This window comes from Thunnus maccoyii, chromosome 22 (assembly GCF_910596095.1).
Source record: "Thunnus maccoyii chromosome 22, fThuMac1.1, whole genome shotgun sequence".
NCBI classification, from domain to species: domain Eukaryota; kingdom Metazoa; phylum Chordata; class Actinopteri; order Scombriformes; family Scombridae; genus Thunnus; species Thunnus maccoyii.
Genome location: NC_056554.1, coordinates 3,522,996 through 3,544,763, shown reverse-complemented (window position 1 = coordinate 3,544,763; position 21,768 = coordinate 3,522,996). Strand labels below are relative to the sequence as shown.

The following is a 21,768-nucleotide window of genomic DNA, read 5'->3' as shown; positions in this document are numbered from 1 at the left end:
AGTCTTCAAGTGTCCCCATAAATGTTCAATGGGGTTGAGGTCAGGTGACTGTGGAGGAAAGTCCATGACAGTCAGGACTCCTTGGTCTTCTTTGGTCTTCAAGTAGTTCTTGCAAAGCTTTGAGGCGTGTTTGGGGTCATTATCCTGCTGCAGTATGAATCCTTCTCAACAAATTGCAAACCAGAGGGTACAGCATGTCTCTGAAGAATGGAGTGGTACTTCTCCAACATTAAGATTGATATATATTAATTATATATAGTATATCTTATGCATGTATTTGTGTGTGTGTGTGTGTGTGTGTGTGTGTGTGTGTGTGTGTGTGGTGTGTGTGTGGGTCATTCACTGTCCCTCAGGTTGTGGCATGTTGAAACATATTGGACAGCAAGATTTTGAAGTCATCAAGCTCTCTCTCTCTCTCTCTCTCTCTCTCTCTCTCTCTCTCTATATATATATATATATATATATACACATACACAAATATATAGTAAGTAAAACACTTTAAATACATCAACATAAATAAACAAAGGGAAGCTAGTATTTCCTTTAAACACTTACAAATAAATACTTGGTTCTGACCTTTTTGAACCCAAACTGAATCAGATTTTGAGTGAAAAGGAAACAAAGAGACTGGTGGTTGCTTGAAGAAGAACGTTTGTGCACTAAACATGCTCCATAGTATAAAAGTTTCAAAAGGTTGCTATTTCTGTATGTTGTGGTACTTACAGTTTACTAAAACAGGCAACTTCTGGTTCATGTGAATGCTATGCTTGTGTCCTCAACATGCTCTCAGACTGTATGAACAGTTAAAATAAATATAAACACAATTTCTCAAAAAGAAAAATGAGGAAATAACATGAGACTGATGTGAGGAGTTGAGAGGTTTATGTGCTGTTCTTCTGCTCCCATTCCTGCAAAACAAACAAACAGAGACACACACTTAGTTTGCATGCTCCACATTTACATGGATTTGACTTTGACATTATGAAGAAAGCAAACAAAACTTTATTTATATCATACATTTCATTCCAGGAAGAAGCACAATGTGCTTCACAGAGCTGAGCTACCAGGGACGTTGCAGCCACAAACACTATGTGGATAGTTTACAAGATAAAACATTAGACAAAAGTAAACACAATTAAAATACACATAAATAATACATGTGAGTTAAAAACCATTAATAACATTGTGGAGGAAAAACAGCTGAAATTCAATCAAATATGCACGTAATGTTGTGCAACACAGAAAATAATAGAAGAAAATAGTTTTAGAAAATGAGCAAAAAAGATTATTTTTTCAAACATTTTCGGCACTTGCCTACTCTAGCCTCAAACTTGTCAGAATAAATAAAAAAGTCTAAATAAAACTTGGCTTGATGAACATGTGCTGCAGGATTTCAATGATTTAAAGGGGAGTTTGTAGTGGATTAAATGTTCAAACCACAAACACAAACTTATTTTTGTCCAAAAGTGAAAAAGATAGAATAGCTTCACTTCTAGTGTGTTGTGTTTGACACACTGCTCCTCCTCTCCTCCTCTCTCCACCCTGACACACAGCTTGGCGTGGCATTGCTGCCGCAAGTGTGATGTTCTTCTTTCCCTGTTTGCTGATCCATATACTAGTTATTGTGACTTAACACAGTTTCCAGTACTACAGGTACTACACTGGTCATAAAAAATATAGTAAAAATGAGTAATTATTATTTTCAGGGATTTGATCCCATTCAGCCACAAGAGCATTAGTGAGATCCAACACTGATGTTGGGTGATAAGACGATGTGTTAATTCCACTCAAAGTGGGAAAATGTCCTCATGAACTTTGTGCATGAGGGGACTCATGTTGAAACAGGACTGCCAAAACTGTCCCAGTATATTGCAAACCATTATACATCAGTCTGGTCCCAATCTACATTGTGAGCTCTGATCTTGGCCTTCCTGAGGACGTGTCCACGGACTGGTGAGGCCTTCTGGCCGCCCTGCTGCCGACGGAGCAGTGAGGCACTGTTGACCAGCAGGGAGCAGGACTCAGTGTCACTGGTGTAACAGCTGGAGAAGGGAGAAGACTCCTGGGTCTGTCGCAACATCACCAGTGACTACAAACACACACACACACACACACACACACACACTCACACACAGACACACACACACACACACACACATATATACACACACACACACACACATATACACAGACGGAAAAAATTAGACAGGTAATGGCGGCATGCAGGTAGTTGTTTGCAATTGAATGTAAACTGCTGTGGGAGTAATGAAGCACCACAGGACAGTAAAAGACAGCATAGTACAGCTCAGTGTTCTGACCTGGAGGTCAGAGGAGCCAGCTTTTGGTTTGATAGTGAGGCCAAGGGTGACGCCTCCACTCAGGGCCTTCTTCAGACTCTCCTTCACCTTCATCAGCTCCAGCTCCGGGTTCACCCTTTCCTCCTCCCTTTGCCTGCACTCATCCTCCACCTTCTTCAGTCGCTCCGACAGGGAGCCATGACAACGTTTGCCTAATGGAGAAAGAGAGACAGGATTTTTATCATGTTAATAAACTTGTACATGGTAACATCTTGAATGGAGAGGTTTGAGAGCTTTCCCCACATTCGAGACCTTTTTCTTCATATGATGTGTGAAACCCCCTCCCCACACATCTTTCAGAGTCCTATGATTATTGTAACTTTCAATTTTGAACAGCTATAAACACTTTTGGATTGAATCTTAAAACACAATAAAGCTTTGTCATTTAACAACAAGCACTTTTTCAACAGAAGTCTATGTGTTTTACCAGCAGCAGCCTCCACAGCAGTGCGCAGTTCTCTCCTCTCCTTCTTTAGATGAGTCAGATGGTTCCTGATCTCCTGCTTCTTCTTCATCAGCTCTTCCCTCTTTATCAGCTTCATCATCAGCTCTTCTTCTTTGGCCTGCAGCCACTTGGCGTCAGTCTCCACGCAGTTCTTCCTGTACTTACGCTGCTCCACATCTGTAAAACGACGACTGGATGTGAAGAAACTGAATGCAAGAGGCTGGTGTCCAAAAATGATGAAACTGCTGAGTCATCTGCCTGTTTGTGTTTGTGCTGCCAGTGTTGAAATCATAAAGACGAGGATCAGGTACTCTGCTCTGGATTGGATACACATGTTAATGCACAGGAAGTCAGAAGAAACTCTTTCTAGTTTGACAGCCATGTATTTTACAAACTTTGACATTGAACCTGTTACATTAGATAATCCCATTCAACTGACCTTCACATAACTAAGATGAATTTGCTCTGAATTGAAAATGGGTAAATTAAGACTCTTTTCATATTAAACAACATGACTGTGAGAGCTATAGCTTCAAACTGCTAATGTCTGTTTACTCCAACACAAAACATGTGTCTTCTGAACAAATTTAACAGTCTCATACTGTAGATGTTTTACCAAAGAAACTAAGAGACTAGTCAATACATAGATGAAAAGAGGGATGAAAAGACTTTCTCTCTATTCAAGACTTGATCCACAATGCTGTTAGCAAACTTCAAAATTCTGGCAAAAAGGAAACTTGAAAAAATGTTGGTTGTTACTTACAATTCTTAAAAGTTAAATCAAAATAAATTGCATACTGGATTCAGGTTTGAATAAAATGCTATTGAACCCCCACTCTAATAATCTGAGCTTTAGAGCCCTTAGACCCTGTGTGTGATGCTGCATTCCCCGTGAAATCTGACGGTAAGATTCTCCAGGACAGCGAGACCCCAAACCAACATGTGGGAAAAAATAAAAAGAGAGCATAGCCTTGATTATCAGGACACTGGTAAGACATGAACTGCCCAGAAACCCACTGAACTCACAGCCACAGCCTTAAGCTGTCATTAATTACACCAGGACTAAGGGTATAACAGTACATGTATTCGTCCTGAACCGTCACAGTACGGACATTACGGTTCGGTGCATCCAGTTGTACGAAGAATACGCTCCGTGACCTTGACAATTACTGTCAAAATAGTTTAATAATCCACTTAGTCCGACATAAGGAACAATAACTCTAGAGCATGAGTTCCTAACATACTCATTGGTATTTTAGCCAGCTTAGCCAAGGTAGCCTGGGTTACCCTGCCATCAGAATGACAAACAAGTGACCCATAATACTGACCAAGTGCAACACTACCATTAAAATATGTGCCTTTATCTCCTTAATGAAACAATACCATGTCCCCCTCCCCTCTCTGTGATGGTCGGCTTTTCGTTCGTTTCGTTTGTTCGTTTTTCGTCGTTCAGAACAACTATTTGATTTCTGATGTGTTCAGACAGCACGTCGTAAGAACCAGTTCTGAGAGAGAAACATTTAGTTATAATGTATTAAAGTAAAAGTGGTTTGGTCCCTCTGACTGATATATTATTATATATTAAATCATTAGATTATTAATATGAAGCACCAGTTTGTCAGCAGCATGCTACAGTTGTAGCTACTGGAGGTGGAGCTAGTTTGAATTACTTTATATACAGTTAGACCATAAATCAACATAAAACAGCTGTCAGCAGGTGTCCTGACTCCTTGCAAGAAACATAAAGGTTGTTTTCTGTTTTCCACAGCAGTAAAACTAAACTGCTTCAGTAATAGTTATAGTCAATGAGCCATTGTTGGATGTTTACATTTTTCAAAATGAAAGACCAAAATGGTATTTTCTACCTTTCTTTTTTCTTCCTGCTGTACTGAAATCGTACCGAACCGTGACCCCAAAACCGAGGTACATACCAAACCATGAATTTGGTGTACCGTTACACCCCTAACCAGGACTATCATTCACCTCCATGTTCACCATCTTTTACTTTGGTCTGCCTGTTGATTTACCTGCTTCCAGACTGAGATTTGGTGTTATTTTCCTTATTTGTTGTGAGTTTCCCTCCTGACAGTTAGTATGGAGGTTTGTTTGAGTGTGTTTGGCTTGTTTGAGGAATTTGGTGTCATCTGGAGGGATTTTCTTCACTTGCAGCGATGATAGTGGGGGTTTAACTGGTAAAATAATCAGTATAACCAACAAGATGGATGCATAAGAGAGCTGGAGGCTGTCAGCTGCTGCTGCTGCCAGCTACTGCTACCACTGCTGCCTCTGCAAGCAGCTGTGAATGATGAAGGGTGAAATTCATTGGAAGCTGAAAGCTTAAAGAAATTGCTGAAGCAATTCTGATAACAGCTTTTTAAAAAAAGCTGATTTTAACTGAAACGCATTGTGTTTGTCAGTAAAGGTCCCCATAAAGATAGAAAAAACAGTTTGTGTGTGTGTGTGTTTGTCAGTAAAGGTCCTGATAAAGATAGAAAAAACAGTTTGTGTGTGTGTGTGAATAAAAGTCTTCATAAAGACAGAAAAAACAATTCTTGTCTTTATGTGTCAGTAATGTGTGTTTTAGTATGTGTGTGTGTTTCTATGTCAGTTTGTGTTACTGTATGCGCATGTACAGACACAACATGTATATATCTATATATGTACAGCATGTATGTATGTATGTACAGTATGTATGTACAATATGTACAGTTTATACTTTGAGCTGCATTTTTTGTATGAAAGGTGCAATACAAATAAAGTTATTATTATTATTATTATTATTATTATTATTATTATTATGTACAGTATGTGGGACAGTATGCATGTATGTGTGTCATTTTCTGCCATTCACTTACATTGTAAAAATGTAAAAATATCTGAAAAAAGCTTAATGTTTGGATATATGAATGGTTTTTGTAGCTGAAAGTATGTAGGAGTAGTTACTGGTCAAAAAATGTACGGAAGAATAATAAATAAATAAATAAAGAAAGAAATAATAAAGAGTGAAGATAACAATGCTGTGAGAGCTAACTAGTAGACCTAACTTGACCCCACCATGCCCCTCAGAGTTAGCACACACTTCTTAACCTTTTACTATCTAAACTAAATGCAAATGAAATGATATGAAACATTCTGTTAGCAACGCTGTCTGTGTGGACACTGCAGGTGTGCGAGCCGCAGCAGTTCAGCGATGCACACACACTGTTCAGGTGAAGGTAGGCTGTGTGTTCCAGGTGTTAGAGGCACCACACTGGGGAGGGGGTTGCTTCTGTCTCCCCATCTCAGGTGAGATAAATAAAGGTAAAAATGATGTCTGTTGCTCGTTCTTGTCTGGCCTCTCATCTTACATCTTTCTCATGCAGGCAGCCCGTTTGGCAGCAGGTGTTCTCTCCTCTACTCATCTGCGCTGTGCCTGAGTTTCTTCCCCAGAAATGCTGCGCAAGGTGAGTAATTTCTCCCCCCATCTCTGTTATCAACCTTACACTCTAACTGTGTCAGACACACAGGAGATTCTTCCCAGGTTCATGGTCACGGAAGGATTCATCACCGAAGGGTGACATCCACTCTCCAAGAAACCAGATTAAGATGAGTTGTTTATTATTACATCATTATCATTTGTGTCAAAAAAGGCCACTTAACACAGCTCCTATCTAAATGTTACAAGGCTGCAAATCAATACAAAACTACAAGTTCTTAGTTTAACCAAACTACATCCAAATAAGTCACTTTACTGAACTCAAAACATGTTTTATTTTCTCTCTCTGTTATCTGTCTTCCTCAAATTCTCTCAAGCATCTCATGTGGAAATGCAATAGGACTCAGTAAATCATTACCAACAAAGAGAGAAATACAGGAGAGGCTCAATGACTCCTCTAAAATGAAGATATTTCAGATGTTTTCTCAAGCAAACCATTTTAATGATCCTATGGTAGTGAGATTATTTCTAAAGGGTAACATGCAATCAGCTGTAGTTCAGTAAAACTACAACAACAAATCACATCCTCCCCTCTTGTTTTACATGTCTGTCTCTCACTTTGTTCCCGCATTTACTAGACTCTCACTTTGAAGCCAACAATACACACATGCAAACACAAGAGTGCAGTGTTGCATTTTAATTCTCACACACAGATACGTGGAGAGCTCAGCATGTATGCAATATGAAACACAGTATGTGCTCATGCAGTCACTGATAATTAACTATAATCCCACTATGTATCTGTATATTCTTTAGTTGTGTGTAATTATTTAGACCTGACATATTTACAGAGGTTTGGTGTGACATTCACAACCATGTTTGTAGGAGCACATAGTTTGTCCAATGGTGTGTAAAATAACAGAGGTGCTCAGTCACATGACATGTTCCTGTCTTCATCTGACAACAAACTAAGTACATTTACTCAAATACTTTACTTCAGTACAATTTTGAGGTACTTGTACTCTATTTGAATGTTTCCATTTTTAGCCACTTATATTCCACAATATTTGAGGAAATATTATACATTTATTTAACACCTATAGTCACTAGTTACTGTACAGAATATTTTATTTAACATAAAAACACTCATGATATAAAATACAACACATTAAAGATTAAACCAGTGTTTCATTTGTCTTTTAACCTCTTTCCTCTCCCATCAATCATCTCACGACCCCTCAGATTTATCTTGGGACCCTTTGGAGGGGCCCAACCCCTAGGTTGGGAACCACTGGACTTAACTACCTACAGTTAAGTTTGCTGTATATAAAGTAGTTCAAACTAGCTCCACCTTAACCAGCTACAACAATAAAATGTTGTTCACGCACTGATGCATCAGTATTGATAATCTAATAATGTCATATTAACGTCACTGCACAACCACTATTTTCACTTGTTATACTTCTACTACGTTTTACTCATCATACTTATGTTATATTGTAGTATTGCTGCTTTGAAGTAAAGGATGTAAAAACTTCTTCCTCCACTGGCTGTCATGGAGGGAATGTGAAGTGGATACATTTTGCTGTGTCAGCCTATATCATATTATCTATATAAGATACTCACACTTTTTCACACATGTGTCAGTTGTGTCTTTTCTTAGTACTCTTGCCTTTTTCTAAAGCATTTTTGTTTGAGTGCAGCAACAGAAGTCTACAGATTTCAAAAGTTTGGATGGAAGGCCTTTGCAGACTACCAGTGCTCCCATTATCACCTAGATTACTTTATTATTCTGCAATAAATCACTGCCATAACTGTGTGTCTGTTGCTTTTATCAGGTTGGTTCACACACTGTAAACTTGAAGCCAAAGACTCATCTCATATGTTTTATTTGGAATAAAAGTGACTTTGATTGAAACACTTCACACAGTAATATTGATGAGGAAGGATAAAACTCTTCTATACAGGATGTAGTCAAGGTTACGGTTAAGCTGATGATAGTATATTGTTAGCAGATAGAGAATCAACATTCAACATGGATTACAGATAAGTAAAGCTGGGTTTTCATTTCAGAGCTCAGTCTTCTTTCTTTTTTTCTTCTTCTCTTCTTTTCCCTCCTTGTGGAAGACTTTCCCATCAGGCTGTTCTCTCCACTTCAGGGTGACTCCACTCACTCCTTGCTCCTTCAGTCTGTCCTGGAACTAGGAAACACAGATGGAAGCCATTTTGAAACATTCATCCCCCCTATTGTGTTGTTGTTGTTGTGTCTAAAACCCCCCATTGGTTTTTAGATATAATCAAACTTCCTAGTGGCAAAACACATCAAGCAGAATAAGCATGTAAACAAGTATTCTAGACCTGTTTGAGACACCCCCAGCCCCTAACCCAGTCTGGATTTTGGAGACTTGCCTTTTTCAGGATGTTTGCTTTCATAGCAGGGTCATTGAGATCCACAGAGGAGTCCTGCACCTTCATCTTCAGCTTAACTACCCACCTCTTTACTGGTGCTGAGACACAGAATGAGAGGAGAAATAAATCATTAATTTGCTGTCATATTAGTTCTGTGATATTTACACTTTTTCATGTACATTCAAACATGTTTTACGCTAAAGTTATGCAGCATTCTCTGGCTTCCACTGAAGGACAGTAAACCACTCACCAGGAGGGATGCTGTAGCAGACAAATGGAAATCTCTCTTCACAGCACATAAACGTCCATTGGTTTGATTCCTGCACACCACACATCATTTTCACCGATCTGAGTGATCCTGAAACTGAACCACCCCAATTGGTGAACGAGTAGGTACTGCCATCAGACCAGTTAATACCAGGATCTCTGTACAGGCCGATCCATACATAGTCTACACTGGGCACCAAATTCTTGACCTCCCGGTTCTCAGTGTCGTTCCTCACAGTGGCCAGGTCTATGAAGTTCTCCCTGCAGTACCTCTGAGCATCAAACCAGTTCTTTCGTTTTTTCACATCAACAAATTGAGGATCCAGCTGTGTTCCTGCAGATAAATTATTGGGGGGAAAATTAATCTTTGAGTTGAAGTCCTGAACTTCAATATAATCATTATTAGAGAAGAAATAATGCGTTGCTGGGTACGTACCAGTATAACAGACGAAATAACGTGTATCTGTGCAATGATCATCATACCATGAAGGACGAAAATTTCCAGTGGTTACACAGAGTTCATCAGTCCTGAAATCTGGATCTTGTGATCCCCAGTCCCTATATTCAGCTCCACTCCCTCTGTACCCATCTGACCACTTCCAATCAATGACTCTGTACAGGCCAATCCAGACTTGACTGTTATTACCAGCAGATGGAACTGTGTTGATGAGTTGGTTCATGTCTTCAGTGTTTTCAATGGTGACCAGGTCTGTGTATGTCTCTCTGCAGTAGGTCTGAGCTTCAGTCCATGCGCTCAGAAACAAAGTGGTACTGATGGAGACGACATGTGGAGAAGATGGACCAGCCTGTGAGGAAAACACCACTTTTTAACATGTAAGGTGACTAACATTTTTTAACTATTACAGTAAAATGAAATAATACTATATAATACTAACAATCCTTCACCCGACTAAAAGATCTAAAACCAAGGTCTAAAAAGTCTATCATAAAAATGTGACTTAAACAATACAATTGAATTCATGACAGCTTCTACTAGACAACAACAACCCTGACATACGCAAAAAGGGGATATGATGCTATTAACTGCCGACCAAATGAAACGGACCCTTACCTTGATTGAAATTACAGATTTCTCTGGGTTTGAACACAACTCAACAAAATATATAACATAGATCTAGTCATTTTTAGACATTAGAATGCGGAGAAGTTACATATTATACCTTTAAATATTTCACTGACCTGAGAGATACAGGACACCCAGTAAGATCCTTTCCATCATGATGCTGCTCTGAGGTCTCTGTGTGTCGATGTTCACTGTTGAAAGGAAACTCTGCCTCTATATTAGCTGTTCTTAGGCAAATCTAGTCAAATACAACACCAGCTTCTCTTCTCTGTTAGGGGCAAAAGTCACTATTCTGTTGCATTCTATATGCAAAAAGTATTTGCATATAGTATAGTATAGACTGTTTTTTCAGAGTCACACTTTGGTCGTGTGCAAAGGTGTTGATTTGAATGGATCAGTTCATCCCAACTACAGAAATGTATATTTTATTTCTCACTTACCGCCAGTCGTATCTAGCATGCAGAGTTTCAGTTTTATTTGTCTTTATGTTTTTCTGAGATTTCTGTCTTCTATACAATTTTTTGTTTGTTTGTTTTTTGGAGCTCACAGTGTTGAAAAAGTGTCATTCAGATAATTCAGCAGCAACATCTCCCTCTGGAGTCTTCATTACAAACAGAATTCACTGTGATCAGTTTTCATTGGGACTATTTCTTCAGTAGAAAGTAGTTCCAATGATACCTGTTCACAGAGAGGCTGGGCTGGATGTTTGAAATGTTTAAATGTGGTTAACACCTCTACACCACTACTCTACTGCATATTGTTGCCTTCAGGCAGCAGGAAGCCTTCTGAGCCTCTCACTTATACATATTGTAATTTTCACACATTGTAAACCTTGATCAGAAGTTTCTATCAAATCAGATGAGGAGTTGAAGTGGGTATAATGTTGCATTTTTGGGGTGGGACACATTTTCAGGAAGTGGAGCCACATATATTTGACTACATAACACCTTGAAATCAAGACAACCTTTAAAAAAATACAAGCATGTGCTTTATTCTCTAAAAAAAAACTGAATTGATGGTTTAAAGACATGTTTTATTTTTTCTAAAATGTGATTTTTCATGTGTTGTCTTGAGACATAATTAGTGCAGTTAGTGTAAATGTTGAGACATTCTGAATGATGGTGATGTATTATTGTGTAAAATGATGATCTGGTTCATGTTTTTGCTATCTACTACTCACTGGCAATAACAGACACAAGTACATTTTATAGTCTAAAGGGTTGAATAGATGCATACAAATATATTGTATTTCTTATGCAAAGTGCAGAAAGTGTGATGATCATCTCTGGTTTACCAACAAACACAAGTGCTTCCTAAGATTCCACACAGGATGAGACTCCAGAAAATGAAAAAAAGGATGTACATGTACAGTGGGATCCAAAGTCTGAGACCTCTTGTCAAGATACTTCTATTTTGCATTTGTTCTGAATGTAAAACTATTTCTTTCATTACAAATGATAATATCAGCTTAACAATTTGAGTGAAAAATTTAATCTTTGAAAAATGTACATGAATTACAGAATATCTTAGTATTTCCTCCTTTTACTTTAATGACATCATGCACTCCAGCTGGCATGGACTCCACAAGTCTGTTGAAAACCTGATGAGCCTCGTTATCCCAGCAGGATTTGACAATGTTCCAAAGAGCTTCTTGTGATGTCACAGAAAGTTTATCTTTCTCAGTCTTCAAGTGCCCCATAAATGTTCAATGGGGTTGAGGTCAGGTGACTGTGGAGGAAAGTCCATGACAGTCAGGACTCCTTGGTCTTCTTTGGTCTTCAAGTAGTTCTTGCAAAGCTTTGAGGTGTGTTTGGGGTCATTATCCTGCTGCAGTATGAATCCTTCTCCACAAAGATGCAAACCAGAGGGTACAGCATGTCTCTGAAGAATGGAGTGGTACTTCTCCAACATTAAGATTGATATATATTAATTATAAACAGTATATCCTATGCATGTATTTGTGTGTGTGTGTGTGTGTGTGTGTGCGTGCGTACGTGCGTGCGTGCGTGTGTGTGTGTGTATGTGGGCCATTCACTGTCCCTCAGGTTGTGGCATGTTGATATTGGACAGCAAGATTTTGAGGTCATTAAGCTCTTTGAAATTTCTGTGTGTGTATGTGTATACACACACACACACACACACACACACACATATATATATATATATATATATATATATATATATATATATATATATATATAAGTAAAACACTTTAAATATATCAATATAAATAAACAAAGGGAAGCTAGTATTTCCTTTAAACATTTATAAATAAATACTTGGTTTTGACCTTTTTGAACCCAAACTGAATCAGATTTTGAGTGAAAAGGAAACAAAGAGACTGGTGGTTGCTTGAAGAAGAAAGTTTGTGCACTAAACATGCTCCATAGTATAAAAGTTTCAAAAGCTTGCTATTTCTGTATGTTGTGGTACTTACAGTTTACTAAAACAGGCAACTTGTTCTGGTTCATGTGAATGCTATGCTTGTGTCCTCAACATGCTCTCAGACTGTATGAACAGTTTAAATAAATATAAACACAATTTCTTAAAACGAAAAAAAGTAAATAACATGAGACTGATGTGAGGGGTTGAGAGGTTTATGTGCTGTTCTTCTGCTCTCATTCCTGCAAAACAAACAAACAGAGACACACACTTAGTTTGCATGCTCCACATTTACATGGATTTGACTTTGATATTATCAAGAAAGGAAGCACAAGAGGAAGCATGATGTGCTTCACAGAGCTGAGCTACCACGGACGTTGCAGCCAAATATGCACATAATGTTGTACAATACAGAAAATAATAGTAGAAAATAGTTTTGGAAAATGAGCAAAAAAGATTATTTTTACAAAGATTTTCAGCACTTGCCTACTCTAGCCTCAAATCTGTCAGAATAAATAAAAAAAATCAAAATAAATATTGGCTTGATGAACATGTGCTGCAGGATTTCAATGTTTGTAGTGGATTAAATGTTCAAAACACAAACACAAACTTATTTTTATCCGAAAGTGAAAAAGATAGAATATCTTCACTTCTAGTCTTTATGAACTTTGTGCATGAGGAGACTCATGTTGAAACACGACTGCAAAAACTGTATTTTGCATCAGTGACATCATCAGTGAGCACAGCAGTGGACCAATTTGAATTTTTAATTATTTAATGCTGTTAGTGCCATAAACAATATTCTATTCAGTCTCATTGTGTTGGTGCAGAAATCTCAATACCTGGACAAATACAACCAAAAGTATCTGCATGGCTACACAACACTAGAGACAAGTGAGAAAATATGGTTTTCCATATTAAAAACTGGCAGTTCAGGTAATGGACACAACTAAAAAAGGCCCTGATGAAGATGAGGGGCTCTGGTTTCAGAGCCAGTGGACAGTAAACCAGGATGAAGGGGCCTACCAACTGTCAGCTGCTGTCCTGAAACAGCTACCAGAGGTCAGTGTCCGGAGGTTCTCCACAATACAAATACAGTATTGTATTCATTCAGCAAGAAAACAGGAAATAAAACAGAGGATTCACCATTACCCACCAATATACCTTCAAATTCCTCCCACATCACAGACATAAAATATGAATTCATAATGTTTTTACACTATTTGTATTCATTCAGCAACAAAAAACTTTCTTTTATTTCCTTCAAACATTTACAAATAAATACTTGGTTTTGACCTTTTTGAACCCAAACTGAATCAGATTTTGAGTGAAAAGGAAACAAAGAGACTGGTGGTTGCTTGAAGAAGAAAGTTTGTGCACTAAACATGCTCCATAGTATAAAAGTTTCAAAAGGCTGCTATGTCTGTATGTTGTGGTACTTACAGTTTACTAAAACAGGCAACTTGTTCTGGTTCATGTGAATGCTATGCTTGTGTCCTCAACACGCTCTCAGACTGTATGAACAGTTTAAATAAATATAAACACAATTTCTTAAAGAAAAAAAGAGGAAATAACATGAGACTGATGTGAGGGGTTGAGAGGTTTATGTGCTGTTCTTCTGCTCTCATTTCTGCAAAACAACCAAACAGAGACACACACTTAGTTTGCATGCTCCACATTTACATGGATTTGTCTTTGATATTATCAAGAAAGCAAACAAAACTTTATTTATATCATACATTTCATTCCAGGAAGAAGCACAATGTGCTTCACAGAGCTGAGCTACCACGGACGTTGCAGCCAAATATGCACATAATGTTGTACAATACAGAAAATAATAGAAGAAAATAGTTTTGGAAAATGAGCAAAAAAGATTATTTTTACAAACATTTTCGGCACTTGCCTACTCTAGCCTCAAACCTGTCAGAATAAATAAAAAAGTCTAAATAAAACTTGGCTTGATGAACATGTGCTGCAGGATTTCAATGATTTAAAGGGGAGTTTGTAGTGGATTAAATGTTCAAACCACAAACACAAACTTATTTTTATCAGAAAGTGAAACAGATAAAACAGCTTCACTTCTAGTGTGTTGTGTTTGACACACTGCTCCTCCTCTCCTCCTCTCTCCACCCTGACACACAGCTTGGCGTGGCATTGCTGCCACAAGTGTGATGTTCTTCTTTCCCTATTTGCTGATCCATATACTAGTTATTGTGACTTAACACAGTTTCCAGTACTACAGGTACTACACTGGTCATAAAAAATATAGTAAAAATTAGTAAATATTTTGGTGAGTATGATGTCATAACTGACAGAACCATGAGTCAGAGCTACAAAAATAAAATCCAGGATGTAAAAAAAACAGTTTTCCTTTCCATAAGATGTTGGAACCTGGCTGCAGGGATTTGATCCCATTCAGCCACAAGAGCATTAGTGAGATCCAACACTGATGTTGGGTGATAAGACAATGTGTTAATTCTACTCAAGAATGTGGGAAAATGTCTTAATGAACTTTGTGCATGAGGGGACTCATGTTGAAACAGGACTGCCAAAACTGTCCCAGAATACTGCAAACCATTATACATCACTCTAGTCCCAGTCTGCATTGTGAAATCTGACCTTGGTCTTCCTGAGGACGTGTCCCCGGACTGGTGAGGCCTTCTGGCCGCCCTGCTGCCGGCGGAGCAGTGAGGCACTGTTGACCAGCAGGGAGCAGGACTCAGTGTCACTGGTGTCACAGCTGGAGAAGGGAGAGGACTCCTGGGTCTGTCACAACATTGCTGGTGACCACACACACACACACACACACACACACACACAAACACGCACACAGAAAAAATTAGACAGCTAATGGTAGCATGCAGGTAGTTGTTTGCAATTGAAAGTAAACTGCTGTGGGAGTAATGAAGCACCAGGACAGTAAAAGACCGCATAGTACAGCTCAGTGTTCTGACCTAAAGACTAATGTTATCTTTTTTGACTCTCGTAGACCCAAATTATTATTATTTTACCACTCCAGGGTGTTAACAGGTCAAAAACTGGTGAAACATTTGCTTATCATGTGTCAGGTCTATAGATGTGGTTCTAACACTATAATGTAGGTTTGTTTTTGTTTTTCTCCAAGTACTTTGGGTAAAATCATCCAATAAAACTAAATAAGGTTGATAATAAAACTGGCTGTGGAAATGAATAGTTATGACAATAGTAAAATAACAGTTATGAATTTCCTCACCTCCTCTGGAGTATTTAGAAAACAGTAAAAAATACTGCTAGCTGAGCTAAGCTAAGCTAAACTAAGCTAAGCTAAGCTAAGCATGGCCTGCCCTCTTGTGGCTTTAAAAATGCACAACTCAATGCAAAATAAGACTTGAACTTACTGGCACTGCTGTAAACTTGAAGCAAACACAACAACTCATACATATGTTTTATTCTGGAGAGGATTACATTTCATTAGGAGTTATGAATATCACACACAGTATTGATAAAGGACTAGCTCACTCTAAGTTATGGTTTAGTGCTCTGATAACTACAAGGCAGTGAACTGTGTGTACATTTTATTAGCAGATAGAATCAGTATTCGTCATAGGTTTCCCGTTAGCCTTAGTTTGATTTTAATTTCAGAGCTCAGTTTTCTTTCTCTCGGTCTTGAGTTCTTTTCCCCTCCTTGTGGAAAACTTTCCCATCAGGCTGTTCTCTCCACTTCAGGGTGACTCCACTCACTCCTTTCTCCTTCAGTCTGTCCTGGAAATGTGAAACACAAATGAAAGCCATCGACTTTATTGGAAACCCAGAGAAGACATGAATGATTTCAACATTCAATCTGTAAAAAGAAACTGATCACAACATAATAAACTTGAGCTCTTGAGAATATAAAATAATTACTTTGTGAAAATTTGATTTGATTTGTTAAGATCAATTTCTTTGGAATAATGTACGTCTTTATAATAATGTATCAAATGACATGTGTGAACGTGAGAGGTGAAGGATTAAAACAACTTGGTTGTACATGTTTATTTCTGCTGTAAAGTTGGGCATCTTTACAAGGGGGTCTATGAGGATTGATTCGCTTTTGGAGCCTCAAGTGGCTAGTCAAGGAAATGCAGTTTTTGGCACTCCTGCGTTGGCTTCATTTTTGAGCCCCAGAGGTTGGTTCTTGGTCCCCCTCTACTCAAAACTATGTTGGTGATTTGAGGCTTCAGCAGTGTCAGTTAGTCAGATAGAGTGGGTATGTATGTCTCGGTAGTCATGTAGGTTTATTGCCAGTGTTTTTTCTGGGCTAATAGCCACTCTCACACCAACTCACACTGCTGAAGCCTCGTTCAGCTTCAGCTGAACTTGTAATCTGAACAACGCTGTGCCCGCTGTTTTTAAAAATAAAATCAAATTCTAATCATTCAGACAGTAATGAGTTATTGAAAAGATCAGAGGCACTCAAGATTGTAATGAATTTAAAAAGCTTTCAATATTTCATGGCTTCTTAGTCATAGTTAAAAACATGCCTATGCTTTTCAGCCATTAAGGCCTTCATCAGGGCAAGTACAAAATGGTCGCCTTTAGGCTGCTTCTTATATATGTTGGCAAGTAATCACATGATCAATATGGACAGGTAATAGTAACATGATTAATGTAGACTGGTGAAGTCACATGACAGATACGGTTCATCAGAGGAAACCACACATCAAAGCATTTACGTAATATCAAGGAATGTCAAGGCAAAAAACGGTAATAAACTAACATATATATATATATATATATATATATATATATATATATATATAAAATCCCAATTTTTAAGTTTTTAATACACACAAGCAAGACGGCTCTTGACGTTGTTCAATGAACCCAGATACCTAAATCAAAGACAATTACAGAAAAGGAGAGAAGTCAAGTTCCTCATTCAACTAGGGTGTTGTGTAGCTTTCAATGTGTTTATTCAAAAGAATTCTCTCTGTAAGAACCTTTTTAATCGGTCCCCACCCCTTATTCAGTTGCCATGGTCAGCCTCTTTATAATGTAGAGCCATCGGTTATGGGGAGTTGCCAGTTCTTATAGCATGTTTATGTTCAGCCAAGAGTCTGTAAACCACATATGAGGAACTGCAATTTATAAATTACGACCTGATGTTATATCAGTAAAGTAGTTGGTATTGGTCATATTACCACAATGATTTTAATCTCGGCACTTGTGGTTACCTGCCCTGATGCCTAACCAAATTTTCTGTTGTACAAGGGGAGATGACTCTTCACAAGTTTATCAGTAAGGGTTGGAGCTCTTCTGAAGCTGATGGTAGCGGCATCTGGAGGAGCTTCTTTAAGAGAATTGTCACTTTTCAATATGTCCCAGTTTCTTTTAATGATTTGTTTAATTCTATTTGCTTCACCACTATACTGTGTCACAAAGTACACTTGATCTGTACACTGTTGTTGTTTCCGTTTTTGGATCAGTAACTGTTTTCTAGTGAGACATTTTGCTTTATTGTAAGCTGTATATATAGTCTTGTCAAGTCAAGTTATGGTTAAGTTCTCTACTCTTATAACTTCCGGTAATAGTATAAGTACTGTAGCAACCCTGTTGACTAGAATATATGACTAAATTGTTTTCTCATGTATGTTGCTTTCACAAACATGATTATGTTCACAGGTGATGTTTTTCAAGTGAATGAAAGTATGTTGTGTCTCGTGCGTCCAGTCACTGCAGATGTTTTCTGTTTTACACAAAGACCATGATCTTCCCCTAACCTCCACCAAGTGCCTAAACATAACCATCAAAAAGTTCAGTAATGCTGTAGACTAGTCAGTCCAAGTGGATATTGTACTGCAAGATTGTATATTTTGTTGTCACTGAACATTTTACTCATTATGTTGACAGAAAACATAACTGGGTCAACATTACATTTCCTGCTAAACATATTTGCTGGTGCAGTTTAGTAGAATCTAAAAGTCATTTCTAGGAAACAGACTGTAGATAGGACATCAACATCCAACATGGCTTTCACATGAACAAAATAAAGACATAAAGGTTTTGTCCACTCATCACTTATGATTCACACACACACAGTGTTGTGTGTTTTACGACGGGAGTTCAATGAAATTCAAATGTTTGTCTTTGCTTCCCACAATTTTTCCAACTCTTTGTCCTCGAAGGCAATAAACTCATGTAAACACAAGAGGGCAGTGCTGCACTTTCATTCGCACACAGGTAACCTGTCATTTAAAATACTGTGTGTCTTCATCCAGTGATGACTTATTCAAAAGGTACAGTTACACAGTGATGACTTCCTATATGAATATTGTTGATGCATTTTTCTCAGTACTGGTAACACTGGTTAGTGCTTCTGTTGCCTTTTGCTGAAGGGTTCAGGACCAAAATGTTTCTTTTATAGATGTTTTATTCTGCAGGGAATTTATCAACTTTCATTAAAACACTTCACAGAGTAATAGTGATGAAATTACTATTTTTATACTAAAACAATTGAAGCCAAAGCCACATCTAAATAGCAAGTAATGGTTAAATCCTCTATTCTGATAACTACTAGTGTTTTATAAGTATTAGATAAAAAATCAACATCAAACACGGCTTTCAGATGGATTTAAATTTCAGAGCTCAGTTTTCTTTGTCTCTTTCTTCTGAGTTCTTTTTCCCTCCCAGGTTGGTTCACACACTGTAAACTTGAAGCCAAAGACTCATCTCATATGTTTTATTTGGAAGAAAAGTGACTTTGATTGAAACACTTCACACAGTAATATTGATGAGGAAGGATAAAACTCTTCTATACAGGATGTAGTCTAGGTTACGGTTAAGCTGATGATAGTGTATTGTTAGCAGATAGAGAATCAACATTCAACATGGATTACAGATAAGTAAAGCTGGGTTTTCATTTCAGAGCTCAGTCTTCTTTCTTTTTTTCTTCTTCTCTTCTTTTCCCTCCTTGTGGAAGACTTTCCCATAAGGCTGTTCTCTCCACTTCAGGGTGACTCCACTCACTCCTTTCTCCTTCAGTCTGTCCTGGAACTGGAAACACAAATGAAAACCATCTTGAAAACATCTTGTGATCACATGATAAACCTTTGTGTTATTGTTTTATGATCCTGATCTTAAAATAATTTATGGGAGAAATTGGTGTGGACTTTTCTCTTAAGAGGCAAAAACAGTTTACAAAAGAAATTTTCCATGAACGTGTGGAGACAGTTTGGATCATTTCATGTGATCATGAGATAATGATTGTACAGTCACAAGAAAATGAAGCCTATTATTATCACACTGGAATAATCATTTGTTATATCAAGATCACAAAAGAATCAATAGTTTAATTAATTAATAATTATCTCTTTTGTATCAAAGGTCATGGCTGCTTTCTGTTCTGCACTACTGAGGTTTCTGTGGGTGCATAAAAATCTCTTTCTACACCTGCACACCTGCTCCCACATATGTCACCTTGAAACTGTTTGTAACACTTTCAGGGTGGACTTTGGAGACTTGCCTTTTTCAGGATGTTTGCTTTCACAGCAGGGTCATTGAGATCCACAGAGGAGTCCTGCACCTTCATCCTCAGCTTAACTACCTGCCTCTTTACTGTTAGTGAGACACAGAATGAGAGGAGAAATGAATCATTCATTTGATGTCCTATTAGTTCTGTGATATTTACATTTTTTCATGTACATTCAAACATGATTTATGCTAAAGTTATGCAGCATTCTCTGGCTTCCACTGAAGGACAGTAAACCACTCACCAGGGATGCTGTAGCAGACAAATGGAAATCTCTCTTCACAGGACTTGAATGTCCATTGGTTTGATTCCTGCACACCACACATCATTGATCTGAGTAATCCTGAAACTGAATGTTTATCACCCCATGTGGTGAGTGAGTAGGCACTGCCATCAGACCAGTTATAAAGGAAGGAGTCAGGATCTCTGTACAGGCCGATCCATGGCCAGTCCCCAGGTGGGATCAAATTCCGAACCTCCTGGTTCTCATTGTCGTTCCTCACAGTGGCCAGGTCTATGAAGTTCTCCCTGCAGTACCTCTGAGCATTGGACCAGTTCATTCGTGGTGTCACAAAAACAAATTGAGGATCCAGCTGTATTCCTGCAGTTAAATTATTGGGAGGAAAATTAATCTTTGAGTTGAAGTCCTGATAATCATTATTAGAGAAGAAATAAAGCTTTGCTGGGTACTTACCTTTATAACAGACGAAATAACGTCTATCTGTGCAATAATCACCATACCATGAAGGACTAAAATTTCCAGTGGTTACACAGAGGGCATCAACCCTGAAATCTGGATCTTGTGATCCCCAGTTCCTATATTCAGCCCCACTCCCTCTGTACCCATCTGACCACTTCCAATCAATGACTCTGTACAGGCCAATCCAGACTTGACTGTTATTACCAGCAGATGAAACTGTGTTGATGAGTTGGTTCATGTCTTCAGTGTTTTCAATGGTGACCAGGTCTGTGTATGTCTCTCTGCAGTAGGTCTGAGCTTCAGTCCAATTCATGCGTTGAGCAACAAAGTGGTACTGATGGAGACGACATGTGGAGAAGATGGACCAGCCTGTGAGGAAAACACCACTTTTTAACATGTAAGGTGACTCTAACATTTTGTAATTATTACAGTAAAATGAAATTTTACTATATAATACTAATAATACATCTGATGACTGAAATCCTTTATCCAATTAAAAGATCTAAAACCAAGGTCTAAAAAATGTATCATAAAAATGTGGCTTAAAACAAGATACAATTCAATTCATGACAGCTTCTACCAGACAACAACAACACTGACGTACGCAAAAAGGGGATATGATGCTATTAATTGCCAATCAAATGAAACGGACCCTTACCTTGACTGAAATACAGATTTCTCTGGGTTTGAACACAACTCAACAAAATATATAACATAGGTCTAGTCATTTTTAGACATTAGAATGCGGAAAAATTACATATTATACCTTTAAATATTTCACTGACCTGAGAGATACAGGACACTCAACAAAGTCCTTTCCATCATGATGCTGCTCTGAGGTCTCTGTGTGTCGATGTTCACTATTAAAAGGAAACTCTACCTCTATATTAGCTGTTCTTAGGCAAATCTAGTCAAATACAACACCAGCTTCTCTTCTCTGTTAGGGGCAAAACTCACTGGTCTGTTGCATTCTGTATGCAAAAAGTATCACATATGTAAATGTTTGTCTCCAAAACATTGGCATGTACCCACAGAATATTCCTCAGTAGAAAGTAGTTGTCCTCTTATGATCTTATGCATGTATTTGTGTGTGTGTGTGTGTGTGTGTGTGTGTGTGTGTGTGGGTCATTCACTGTCCCTCAGGTTGTGACATGTTGACACATATTGGACAGCAAGATTTTGAGATCATTAAGCTCTTTGAAATCTGTGTGTCTGTGTGTGTG

At 38.1% G+C, this 21,768-nt stretch overlaps 2 protein-coding genes across 4 annotated transcripts in view; both read right to left on the bottom strand.

Annotated features, from left to right (window-relative positions):
- Positions 1–21,289, bottom strand: part of LOC121889541 (secretory phospholipase A2 receptor-like) — a 34,183-nt gene extending 12,894 nt beyond the window's left edge. Inside the window, exons 1-3 of one of the 3 annotated variants that reach the window (XM_042401576.1) lie at positions 20,090–21,289; positions 19,840–19,931; positions 19,043–19,370 (exon numbers count right to left, since the gene is read on the bottom strand). In XM_042401576.1, the coding sequence (XP_042257510.1) occupies positions 19,239–19,370; positions 19,840–19,931; positions 20,090–20,960 (1,095 nt within the window). In that variant the 5' untranslated portion in view covers positions 20,961–21,289 and the 3' untranslated portion in view covers positions 19,043–19,238. Of the gene's footprint in view, positions 1–19,042; positions 19,371–19,839; positions 19,932–20,089 lie in introns of those variants that run through there. The other 2 variants (XM_042401577.1, XM_042401575.1) reach the window with 2 other exon arrangements.
- Positions 1,750–3,223, bottom strand: LOC121889548 (actin filament-associated protein 1-like). Its single transcript, XM_042401589.1, has 3 exons — positions 2,785–3,223; positions 2,319–2,509; positions 1,750–2,089 (listed from the first exon to the last, which is right to left on the bottom strand). Exons 1-3 carry the CDS (start codon positions 2,900–2,902, stop codon positions 1,880–1,882), a joined length of 519 nt encoding a protein of 172 aa, XP_042257523.1. The 5' UTR covers positions 2,903–3,223; the 3' UTR covers positions 1,750–1,879.
- Positions 21,290–21,768: the final 479 nt, after the last annotated feature.

What these genes read in the sequence shown, in the direction of transcription:
- LOC121889548 (XM_042401589.1), bottom strand. Translation starts at nt 2,902, where the DNA reads ATGATGAAGCTGATAAAGAGGGAAGAGCTGATGAAGAAGAAGCAGGAG. An exon ending in TGCTGTGGAGGCTGCTGCTG is followed by an intron (nt 2,510 to 2,784) that starts GTAAAACACATA and finishes TTTCTCCATTAG; the next exon opens with GCAAACGTTGTCATGGCTCC. An exon ending in CTGGCTCCTCTGACCTCCAG is followed by an intron (nt 2,090 to 2,318) that starts GTCAGAACACTG and finishes GTGTGTTTGTAG; the next exon opens with TCACTGGTGATGTTGCGACA.